The 12,037-nt window shown below is 39.2% G+C and overlaps 1 protein-coding gene across 2 annotated transcripts in view; it reads left to right on the forward strand.

Moving 5' to 3' along the window:
- The first annotated feature begins 6,772 nt into the window (after positions 1-6,772).
- ANXA3 (annexin A3) overlaps positions 6,773-12,037 on the forward strand; it is a 75,821-nt gene continuing 70,556 nt past the window's right edge. Inside the window, exons 1-2 of one of the 2 annotated variants that reach the window (XM_044680280.1) lie at positions 6,773-6,821; positions 11,894-11,946. In XM_044680280.1, coding sequence (XP_044536215.1) covers positions 11,932-11,946 — 15 coding nt within the window. In that variant the 5' untranslated portion in view covers positions 6,773-6,821; positions 11,894-11,931. Of the gene's footprint in view, positions 6,822-6,933; positions 6,972-11,893; positions 11,947-12,037 lie in introns of those variants that run through there. The other variant, XM_044680281.1, reaches the window with a different exon arrangement.

A 12,037-nucleotide genomic window follows, 5' to 3' on the forward strand; every position in this document is an offset into this window, starting at 1 on the left:
CCTCATTATTAGAGCTGATTCAGTCTCTATCCAATCCTGCTCCGTACAATTTTGCTCATACTAAAATCACATCAACTCCTCCTTGTCCTATTCTAACTATTTTTAAGTCTACCCAAACTCTTCCCACTCGACCTATTTCCCTGCTTACATCCATTACCTGTTCTATGGCAACTCAAATAAAATAAAAAAACAAGAGACAGAAACCAAAAATAATTCAATTACAGGCCTATTCCCCTTAAAAGAAGTACCCGCCTTTAATAAAAGTGGAGATTTAATTTCTCTAAGGCATCATACACCATTCACCCTCCCAAGATATTGAGAGGTTCAAGCAAAATACTCCTTTTGAGAATGATCCAATTGTGATTATTAAAAAGCTAGAGTGCATTTTTCACACATATGATCCAAGATGGATTGATAGTGAAAATTTGCTCCAAGCTTTTTTGACAAAAAGAAAGAAAAATAAAATCATCTCTCTTGTCAATAAGGCTCAAGGAAGGAGAACAGTCCACTGACCTTCATAAGACCAAAAATGGAACTCCAACAATGAGCAAGATTACACAAGACTATGCCAGTCTAGAGAGGCATTATTAACTGCAACAAGAGCTTGCTCTGATAGGTCTGGTACATGGATGAAATTTGAAAATATTAAACAAAACCCCAATGAAAATCTGTCCCAATTTATGGATATACTTATTGAGCTGGGAGGTAGATATATAGACCTGGATCTTGCCAGAGAAAGGGACATTAGACAAATAAGGAGACAATTTGTGAAAAACTGTTATAAAGTGGTCAAAGATTATTTTAAGACCAATTATCCAAACTGGGCTAATATGGACCTTGAAGAATTAAGGAGAGTAGCAGTTTAACAGCCATTAAAAGAAAGATGAGAAGAACAGCAACTTAATAGAGACATTAAGGAGAGAAATTAAAAGTTTAAAGGAGGAAATTAAAAGAGAAAAAGCAAATTGAGCAGTGGCCTTAGCCTCTTTGCAAGAATACACAAATCAAACACCAATGTGTTACTTCTGTGGAAAAAGGGGTCTGTGAAAGGAAATTCTTGGTTCTCTTTGTCTATTCTGAGTTTATACTTGTGAAAAGGGACTCCTTGATTCACTTTGCCTAGTTGGGGTTAAAACTTTGATTAACAATAATTTAAATACCCCTACTTAGTACCTCTCTAGATTGTGAGGACCGGATTAACTCTCCTTTGTCTACTTTTGAATTAATCAACAAAAGTGAATACATCCATACTCAACCCTAAAGTAAGGGAAACTCTTACTACAGGAGTAACCTTAAGTAGGGGGAAGTCTGCAACCCACAGTGCTAAACTGGGTGATAACTCAAAAATGTGTGACTCCGAACTAAGTGATAACTAAGAAACATGTGAATCCTAGAAAGAGAGTTAACACATTTTGAGGTGACAAGTCAGTCCCACAAACACTGCCCTTGCACAGGGCTGGACAATTTGGAAACTGTAATTGGCCCCTGTGAAGAGGGGCAAGAACAGGAAACCACCATAAAAGTTATAAAATCCTTGGGCTAGGGCAGTCTCATGAAGTTGAGTCTCGTGGAGAGTGTCTCCTGGAGATAGTCTTTAAGGGAACTTCACTGGAGACTGTGGTGTGAATCGTGGCTTCAACTTAGATTCTGACTCTTGGGCTATTTTGTTGGGCTGACTCCTTTCCTAATTTCCTAAGAGGCTAGCTTCCATCTTGGAGGAGGCCTCATAATTACTCACTACTGGCCCTCATGACTGAGGACTAGTGTAGATATTTTCTCTAACCTCTCTCACATTTCTTTACTTTATTGTTTCCCCTCTAATTTGATAAATAAACATCTGACTTGAGATATACTAACTTTGGCAACCACATTATTTCATGTAATTTAAGTCCAACCACTACATTTTTATGTAATGTTTGTAAAAAGAGTGGGGCGCCAGGGATGTTAAAATATAACCTAAATGGTTGTGGGTACACACACTGGGTTGAAAGAGAGACAGGACTAACTAGGATAGGGAGACCAAGAATCAAGAATGGCAGTTGGCCAACTGTCACCCAGCTCACCACTAGGCTGGGGTCTTTGGAACCAGCAGGCAAGGTAAAGGTTTTTAACAGTTTAATTATGATTAACTTAATAAAGGTGGGATAGGAGATTCTACACTTAAAACCCTAAAGGGCAAAACCAAAGGGCAAGGGGAGGACTTGTCTACTCTAATTCTAATTGACCTAGGCCAGGCAGGGCTGAAAGGAGCAGTTCTGGAGTCACTGGGAACGCTGCTTCAAACCTGGTTCTATCCAGGTTTGACCAGCACAGTTAAAGGGCCTGAGGGTAGCTTTGAGGGTTCTCAGGGTAATCCAAAGATGATCACAAGATGCTAAAAACCAAGGTAGTCCAAGTTACCCAAGTAGAGAGAGTGTGCTTGAGATGTTGTCCACCAGATCCCAAACTCCTCCTCCACTTGGTGCAGCTCTGTAGGTCTTGTCCACTTGTTAGAAGCCACCACCACTCAGCATCCCAGGGAATCAGGATGCAGGGTGTCCTTAACTCTGAGATCTCCCAGGGCTAACAACAGTTTGTGCCCACCACTAATGGAGTTTCCCTCAGAGCACAAGCCACTTCCTGCTCCTTCATTCCATCTTGGAATGCTCCAGCCCTTCCTGCTAGGTCCAGCCTTAATACTTAATTAATTACTAAATAAACCCTTACAACATGTTAAACTGTAGAACTTGAACCTGGTAATACATAAATTTTAGAAATAATAGAAACACTAGTAATAACAACTTTAGAAATAATAGCAATTATAGAGATAATAACAACAATAGAAACACATTTAGGCAATGATTTGAATTTGAATGAGGCAAATGATAACTCAGAACAATATATCTGAAATGGGGCTCATCTCACACTATACTCAGAGTGGAAATCCCTCTCAATGAGAGGAAACTCAGAGAAATGGTGAAGGACCTTCATTATTATATGAAAGGAAGAAAGGACTCTTGAATCAGAGAGAAAAACCTTTGATTTCCCAGACACTGATATCTTAACACCAGTTATCCCAGTCCATTCTCCTCAACATGATAATGAACCACCTGTAACCCTGAAAGTTGGAAATACTTATTATGATTGCTTCTTAGACACTGGAGCTTCCAGATACTGTCACAAAACTTGCTGTCTTATGTGGGATCCATATTTCTGAGAGGGGTTCAAGCTGCATTATAGAATTCCTTAGTGCCCCCCAGAACTCTAAAGGAGGAGGCAGTTAAAGGCAGTTGGAGTCCTGGTATAAAAGCCAGGTCACCCTTCTTGCAAGGGTCCTAACTCTTTGCTCTTGGCTCTGAGCAGAGGAACAATCTATGTAGCTCTGGTCTGTGATATTCAGTCATTGACAACCAGGGCTGCTTTACCTTGGTAGCTAACCACAAAGTTAACCTTCAAGCAAAAACATAGTCTACCTTTAGTTTAGCAATGTAGGTTTTAGAAAGAAGAATATGTAGGGGCTTAGATTAGAGTTCAGCCATTCAAGTTACATTCCCTTTGTTAGCCTGCAGTTAACTGATTTCCAACTGCTTACAGGGTTGGGGGAGGTGATGGAGTACTCCACAGGCTCTTGGCCCTCCCATCCAGTCAAGTCTGCCTGCTTCTCCAAAGACCAGCGATTGGGGAGACTCCATTGTCATCTGACACCTAATCTCACAGTTTCCCTAATCCTACACTTAGAAGGAACTGAGTTAATTTTAACTTTTTAAGCCTTTTTTCCCATGAATACACATCATTGCTAGGGGGGGATACTTCTATTGCTTCCTATATTATGGGATTTACAAATAAAATTAAGAGAACTTCAAGAATCTGGAGCTGTAGTAGAAGCAGGACCTATAGACTTTTCCCTTCATAATCTTAACCCAGGAGACAAAGTATATATAAAAAACTTCTAGCACAACTTCTAGGCCAACTCAGCTGGCTTGGAAAGGCCCATTTCAAGTACTGTTAACCACTCCAACAACTATAAAAAATTGAAGACCTTGAGTATATATTGTTCCCATGTAAAACAAATATTTTCTGTCGAAACTGATTGACTGTATCCTGTCACATGCATTGAAGAGAAAACTACAGAGACAATTAGACACTATTTTCACTGACACTGAACTCTGAAATTTTGTTTTAATTTTTAGAATATTTGATTTTTTCTTATACTTGAAGTACATGATACAGGTATTAATAATTTTTTTGATTTTGCAATAGAATGAGTTTAGACATCCATTAGCCAATGGATAAGGGTATAATTTATATTATGTTATAGGATTTGTGTTTTGTTTTAAATATGTGTACTGGCATATATTCTTTTTAGAAATGGTTACTATTATTATATTTTATAGGACTATAGAGAAAAGTTAAATTAGTAAATGATAAGTGTTACAAAGTCTTATAAGTGTTGGTCAATACTTGCCTCAGGGTGGGGATTTATTGTATGCTTTTTAATGTATTATCTGTATACTTTTTTAGGTAGTATTTGTTAGATTTAAATAGATATCTCCAGGTTCTTATTTTCCATAGAGTATAATTTTCATAAATTCTAAGATTTAGGATTGCATTATTTGTAATTGTAATTATTTATAATTGGGAATTGTATTTTGTAAAATCCAAGATTTGAAATCTTTTGTGAGTAATTTTAGGATTTTTTAACTCCCTGATCTGTTTTAAGAAGACACCATAAAGACATCTACACTGCATTGGAAGATCTAAAGTGAACTGTGAGAAGTATTGATTGAACCAAAGGGGGTTGAATGCATTTAATGATTGTAAATTTCTTATGAAAAGGGGAGTGTCCCCTAATTGGCTTTTTGTCAATGTACCTATCTACCATTGGTTTTACTTTCTTTCTCTTTCTTTCTCTTTTCTTTATTATTATTTTAATATTCTATTAGTTAATGTAATATTAGTTAGTGTAATTGGTTAGTGTAACACTACTAGTGTAAAAGTATTATTTTAGTTAGTGTAATATTGTAGGCACCTTTAATTAGAAGATCTTTAGAAGTATATTTAACAGATCTATTGGGGAGACTAGTCTCCCAAAGGATCACAGGGGGGATTGTAAAAAGGAATTCTTTATTTGTTTTTTAATTTAATGAGGGACCTGGAGATGTGTAGGGATTAACTAGTCCACAGTGACAGGAAGTAGGATCCAGGGAGCCCCTTGCTGAGCAGCATCAGTTGTAAGCTGTCAATTGCTGAGAGTTGGTTGGTGAGTTGCTGACAGTTAGGGCTGCCAGTGGAGGGGAAGTTGGCTGTTGGGCATGAGTTGCTTGTTGGGTTTTGGTCGGTGGTAATATAGGTTGGCATTTAGTTGCAGGCCTGAGCTTACTTAGAGGGCTTTTGGCTTTAGCCTTTAAAGGTTTGGGTTTTTTTTTTTTTTGCCTCTGGAATCTCTAGAGAGCAAGAGGTCTGTCTCATAGGCAAGGATCTGCTGTCAGTTGGCTACAGACAGTTGGGCTGCTATAAAAAACTGATTGAAGGAGTGAGTGAATGGTGGCTAATTCATTATTTTAGGGAGTTAGTGAATCAGTTATAGATAGTATAGGTTAGATAGGCCTAGTGTTTGCCAGGTAAGAAGAAGCTGTTCTCAGAAGAGAGTTAGAGATAGTTATTAGGAATTTTAGGTAGTATTAGGAATTGTAGGTATGTTTACAGGGTATAAGATTAGGAATCTTTCTTTCCTCTTTTCTATCTTTCCCTCCTTTACTATAATACTTTACTAGCTTTATTTTAATTAAACTAAATTGTTAATTGTTAAAAGCTGCTAGAAGTTTTCTTTTCTCTGGCTTAAAGGGATAATATTAATTTACAACTCTTCTATATTCTCATTAAAACTTAAATTATTAAAAGCTGCTCTCTTATTTTGTCAAAACCCCTACTTTAACCCTTACACTTATATTGTTGCTGAATGTTACATTCACAATAAAATAAAGAACATTTTAAGTGAAAAAGTAAGGAAGTCTTCTGTGAAGTCTTCTCCCTCACTCCAAAGTGATCTCTTGTTCTTCACTCACACTGATGTGGAATTCTGAATCAGCCCATTTACTTGAAATTAGAAATTAGAAATATTTTCCTTAAGTCAAGATGATATTTGCCTTCCTGCAACTTCTCCCCGTTGCCATTCTTTGGGTTCAAGCAAATGTGATTGCTCTTTTAGAGGAATGCTTAATACTGTGCTCTCTCTGTATATATGTATGTATATATATATATGCCTCTGTTTACCTTAATTGTCAAATGTAACAGGTCTCTGGACGATCACTGGAGCCAATGGCAAAATGGCACCCCAGGAAAGGTAGCCTCAGGGCTCTCTACAAGGCTACCAACCCATAAAGCCAAACAGTACACACCCCGAAAAGGAGCTTTACCACTCTTGTCTTTGAATCCAAGGCATCTAGCAAGCAAGCGGTGCTAAATGAATACCTGGTGTGATTAACTGCTAGACTGATTGAGACCCTGTATAGTGTTAGCTTAAGTACCTGTATAGTGTTAGCTTAAGTCAGGGGGAGCTGTCCCAGAGAAAGGCACAGAGGGTGTACGAGGGCAGAAGATAGGGGAGAGAAGCAGAGGAGGTAGTGAGCAGGGCCATTGCGGCAGGATGGGAGTAGGACAGGTTGAGATTCCGAAGTCCTGCCTCAAGCGGGTGGAGGAAGGGGCCAACTCACGGAAGAGGAGGGACTGTGGCCTCCGGGGACTGACCCAAGCCACCTCCCCGCCCCGCCTATGCTAGTCTTTCCTCTACGCCCGCAAGTCTCTGCTAGTGGTTTCCTGCGCCCCGCTAGACGCTTTCAAAGGTAAGAGGGACCCTCGGAGAACTGTGGAGAAGTGCTGAAGGCCGCTGGTCTCTGCCTCTCGGGCTCGGGACCGCGGAGTTTTCCTTCTCACCTGGGAGACGGTTAGCAAGAGAGAGGATGCTCCGGGATGGAAGCAATGATAGGGAAAAGGTTTGAGGGCGGGGGGGGGGGGGGGGGTCATCCCGGAGTGAGAGGAGCTTCAGAGAATCATAGCACTCTTTTCCTTTTAGAAAGACTGCAAAATGTCTAGTAACTTCGCAGCCCAGGCACCTAAAGCGCTGTTGTGGGGGAGGGCACCCTTCCGGGTAAACGAAAAGAGCAACAGCAAGGAGTGACGAGAAATTGGGAGATGAGACTTTTTTAAAAGTTGCAGAAAAATCGGGCTCCTACCATTTCACTGTCAATTACTGAGTTGTCCTTTCCAAGTGCAAGAATCCGGGGTTTTGACTGCGCTTTGATGGCGTTTCGGTAACTTTGGAGAGCTTTGGAGCCCGGGCAGGTAGAAGAATGGGCGAGGGGGAAGGGATGCTCCTCATCCCTTTGTGTTCTCGAGCCAACTGAAAAAGGTTAGTGTGGATGAGGAGCAGACCTTCGCCCTCGCCCATTCTTCTACCTGCCCGGGCTCCAAAGCTCTCCTTTGAAAGCTTCAATTTTGTCTACCAGGTCCCAAAAAGAAATGAGAAAAGCATTCCTTGATCCGCTGCCACTCAATCAGCTCCTCCTAGTCTGGTCACTGCAGGGAAACCCAACCTGCGGGGGAAGGGAGGATGAGAATTTAACAACAAAAGCTCTTTTCTAACCGAGGCTGCTTGTGAAATAGAGTGGAGAAGGAAGTCAAAGCATATTTATTTTAGCCCGACCTGTTCTTGAGCTTACCAAATACAAGTATGTCATATCGAAATACAATGTCATATCGAAAAAAAATTCATTTGACCTTTACTGACTTCGAATTATCCACAAGACTCCTAAATCTTTAGCCTTCAAATGGTAATAGTAATTTTTCAGTAAAGCCTGCAAGGTAAGCTTATAGTTTCAGTGTATTTCCATGTTTTTTATTTTTCAATTTGTGCAATGGTTCAACATTTGTAAAATGCTTTCTACTTTGTATGGTCACTATGCCAGGGGATGAGGGAGATTTGGTTTAGGAGTGATCTAGTTCAATCCTCTCATTTTACAGACTGGGAAACTGAGGCTCAGACACACACACACATATAGATGTATGGATTTTTTTGTTGTTTTTTTGTTGGGTTTTTTTTTTTTGGTAAGTGTCTTGCCCAGTAACACAGTAAGGCTAGGACCTTAGATTTTAAATCCAACACTCTACCTTACAGTTGAAAACTTTTTTTTTTAAACCCTTAACTTCTGTGTATTGACTTATAGGTGGAGAGTTGAAAACTTTTTCATATTTTTTTCCTGTCTCCTCATTCCTTTCTCTCCAGAGGAAAACATGCTTTTTCTTCCAAGTCTAGCTTCTCAGGCTTTTGATCACAACCTCTTTCATATCTTTGTCAAGGACCTTTCTAGTTAAATTTTTTTTTTTAATCTGCAGTCTCTCCACTACCTTCTTTGTACCTGTTCCTCAATCTACCCTTTCCCTCTGCTCTATACATATATCATTGCCCCATCTTTTCTTCCTTTCCATAGCACATTCCTATAATCTCTATTGCTGGGTGGCTAAGGATGCTGGATGGATTGAGCTTGGGATTTTTGAATTATAGTACAACACCAATATAGAGAGGCCCAAGAAGACTAAGGTTTCCTAAGGAGGGGTAAACTGATGATCCAGGTTGGATAAGAACAGGTCAAAGTTTCCATACTTCTCAGTACTGGGCTATGACATGTGAGTGGCCATAGAATTTCCAGCTTGGATGAGATAGGGAGACCCAGTTTCAAACAAAGAAGTTTTTTTATGTCCTTTTCTTTCTCCCCACTTCTGTGTAATATACCAGATAAAGGGAGGGATGGGGAGATAGGAAAAATTGGACTTAAATACTACCTCAGTATTTAGCTGTGAATTTTAGAGGGATATTCAGAGATTGGATGACTTCTCTGGATCCTTCCAGCTCTATTTCTATGGTCCTACTGCTTCTGCTACTTTGCTGAAACAATTCTTTCAAGGAATGTGAATTCCTGGACCCTAATTCATTGCCTGTAGAATTTGACACTGTTGATGCTATCATGATATGCTCTCTTCCTTTGGCATTCCATTGATGCTTTCCATACTTCTCTAGCCACTCCTCCGTCTCCTTTCTGGTTTCTTTCCTTCCTTCTACCACTTCTACCACTTAGGCTTATTATCTCCTTGTTCTCTTTATCTCTCTTCCTAGGTGATCTTGCCTGGCTTGCTTCATTCCTCCTGCCTTGCTATGTGTAAGCAAGTCATGTCCCCATTATCTTATCTCTCTCAGTGATCTCATTCATTTTAGCAGCTTCAGGAACCATATCTACATGAATGACTCCCATATCACCAACTCTCTCCAGAACTTCAATCAGTTTTTAGCTACCTCCAGGACATCTCATTGTTGTCCATAATAAACTATCATTCCCCAATGTATTTCTCCTCTAGAGTTTTTTATTTCCATCAATCTTCAAGTGATCTACTATTAGCTTCTGTGTTATCTCTGACTTTTCATACTCACTCACTTTCCACATGAGAAGTCACCAACTCCCATTGGTCCTATCCAGGCCTGTCTCTTTAATATTTCCTGTATCCATCATTGTTTTTACTTCTACTACCACCTTTGGGTTCAGATTCTGTTAACTAGACAAAAGCAGGGATGTTTTAACTCAGTGTCAGCATATATTCATTAAGGCAAGTGAGCACACTAGAACTTGTTCACAAATAGTTCACATTCTAATGGGGGAGACCATGTGTAAATAAATGTGTAGCTATAGGTCAGGAGATCTGAGATAATCTCAGGGAAACTATTAAAATGAAGGAGACCTGGGAAAGGCTTCTTTCAGAGATGAGACTTAAAGGGAACCAGAGAAGCCAGGAGGGAGAGATAAGGAGGGGAGACAATTCTAGGCATTGGAGAGCGCCAGAGAAAATACTAGGAATGTTCAATTCAAGAAGCAGTAATGAGGACAGTGCCACTGGATTGCAGAGTATGTGGAAGAAAATAAGGTATAAAAAAACTGGTCTTTAAAAACCAAATAGAATATTTTTTTAAAACCCTTACTTCTGTCTTAGAATCAATATTGGTTCTAAGGCAGAAACATGAGGAGGACTAGGCAATGAGTAATTTGCCCAGGGTCCCATGGCTGGGAAGTGTCTAAGGTCAGATTTGAATCCAGGACCTCCCATCTCTAAGCCTGGCTCTCTATTCACTAAACCACCCAGCTGCCCCTGAGGGTTTTATATTTGATCTTAAATGTGATAGGAGTCACTGAAATTTATTGAATAGGAGGAGGATATGGTCAGATCTACATTTAAAGAAAATTAATTTGACAGCCGAGTGGATGATGGACTGGGTGGATGGGGGAGAGACTTGAGGCAGGCTGACTTACCAACAGGCTATTATTTATCTCTCTAGGCATGAGATAATGAAGGCTTTTATCAGAATGTTGGTAGTGTCAGAGGAGAAAAGCAGATCTATACAAGAGGTGCTGTGAAGGTAAAATTGATAGGACTTAGCACCCAGTAGGATATGGAGGGACCTTCTCTATGGTTCCAGGCTCTTCACTTTCTAATCCATTCTACTGATTAAACTTGGTCATTTTATTCCTAACATCTAGCATAGCACCTTGTAAATAGTAGGCATTTATTATATTGCTTGGATTGATTTAGACTGGATTTTTTTCAACTCTTACATTTTTTCTTAGAATTAATACTGCAAATTGGTTCCAAGAGCAGTAAGGGCCAGGCAATGGAGGTTTAATGGGTTGCCCAGACTACCTTACAGCTAGGAAATATCTGATGCCAAATTTGAACCCAGGGCTTCCCTAAGTCTAGGTCTTAATTTACTGAGGCATTTAACTGCCCCTCCCAGATTGGCTTAATTTTAATAAATATCTTATTAAGTAATGTCACTTCTCTGCTTCTGGGGGCAATAATATTTGTTTATATTTACTCATAAATCTAAAACCCAGCATAGTGTCAGGCACATAGTAAGTACTTAACAAATTCTTGTTACCCTTTGCTCTCACTAAGTATTTTCCTCACAGCATTCCTGGGAGGTTGGTAGCCCAAGCATTATTATCTCTATGGTAATATATGATAATAGTAACCACCATAAAAATAATTGAGTAGCTTGCTCCTAATCACAGAACAAATAAAATATTAAGCCTATTCTAAGATGAAATCAGGGGCAGTGTAGTGTTAGACTAGAATTGGACTAAAATTCTTTTTTAACCTTCCAATTAAAAATTAATTTAGGCAAAAGATTTGTAGTATTGTTTCCTGCTAACTTTTGGCAGGGGGCAGTGTGGAACAGGGGCAGAAAAGGAATGATTCAGTTCCTGTAGTGGAGAGGAGGTATTTTAATTCTCAACCAGACCTGAAAATGACTCATTAAATGTATTTAATGTATCCTCTTGTAGGGAATGTGTCTTGGATTCTTTGCCAGAACTTCTTCTAGGAGTTGTGTTCTTTATTAGCGTGGTCAAAAGACTTGTGAAAGTCAATTGGGCACCCTTCTATAGAAGAGTCTGACTTTTTTATGCTATGTCATAGAATTAGACACTGAGGGAGAAAAATTATAGATGTGGTCTGAGAAGACCACATGGGCCTTTTTTGGTCTCAGAAGGTTCTGATTTACATGAAGAGAAGTCAAGGCTCAACATAGTTTAATTCAATTTTATAGAAGGAAAATTTACAAACTCCTCAAAGTCAGGGTTTATATCTTTTTCATCTTCTGTGCATGTAGCAGTTATGCAATTAATGTTTCTTGGAATGAATGAATGAAGAAATATATCAATAACATACTATTTCAATTTAATGTCCTATTTTAATCTTTTGGAAAAAATTCCTTTTTTTCCTTCTGAATATTGAGGCTAAAGAGAAAAAGTTGATGTAGGGATTGTAGTTATAATGTTTATACTTAATTTATTAAGTTTCTCATTTTTAATAGGTGGACAAATCCTCAGCTTGAAGTGAAAGTGGGATATCATGGCATCGGTGTGGGTGAGTAAAGAACAAAGCTTTCAAAGCTTAGATTTCCTGAGATCTTCAGCCAAAATGAACATATTCCTTTCACACTGACCTTTGTGTCTAC

This window comes from Gracilinanus agilis, chromosome 6 (assembly GCF_016433145.1).
Source record: "Gracilinanus agilis isolate LMUSP501 chromosome 6, AgileGrace, whole genome shotgun sequence".
In the NCBI taxonomy this organism is placed as follows: Eukaryota; Metazoa; Chordata; class Mammalia; order Didelphimorphia; family Didelphidae; genus Gracilinanus; species Gracilinanus agilis.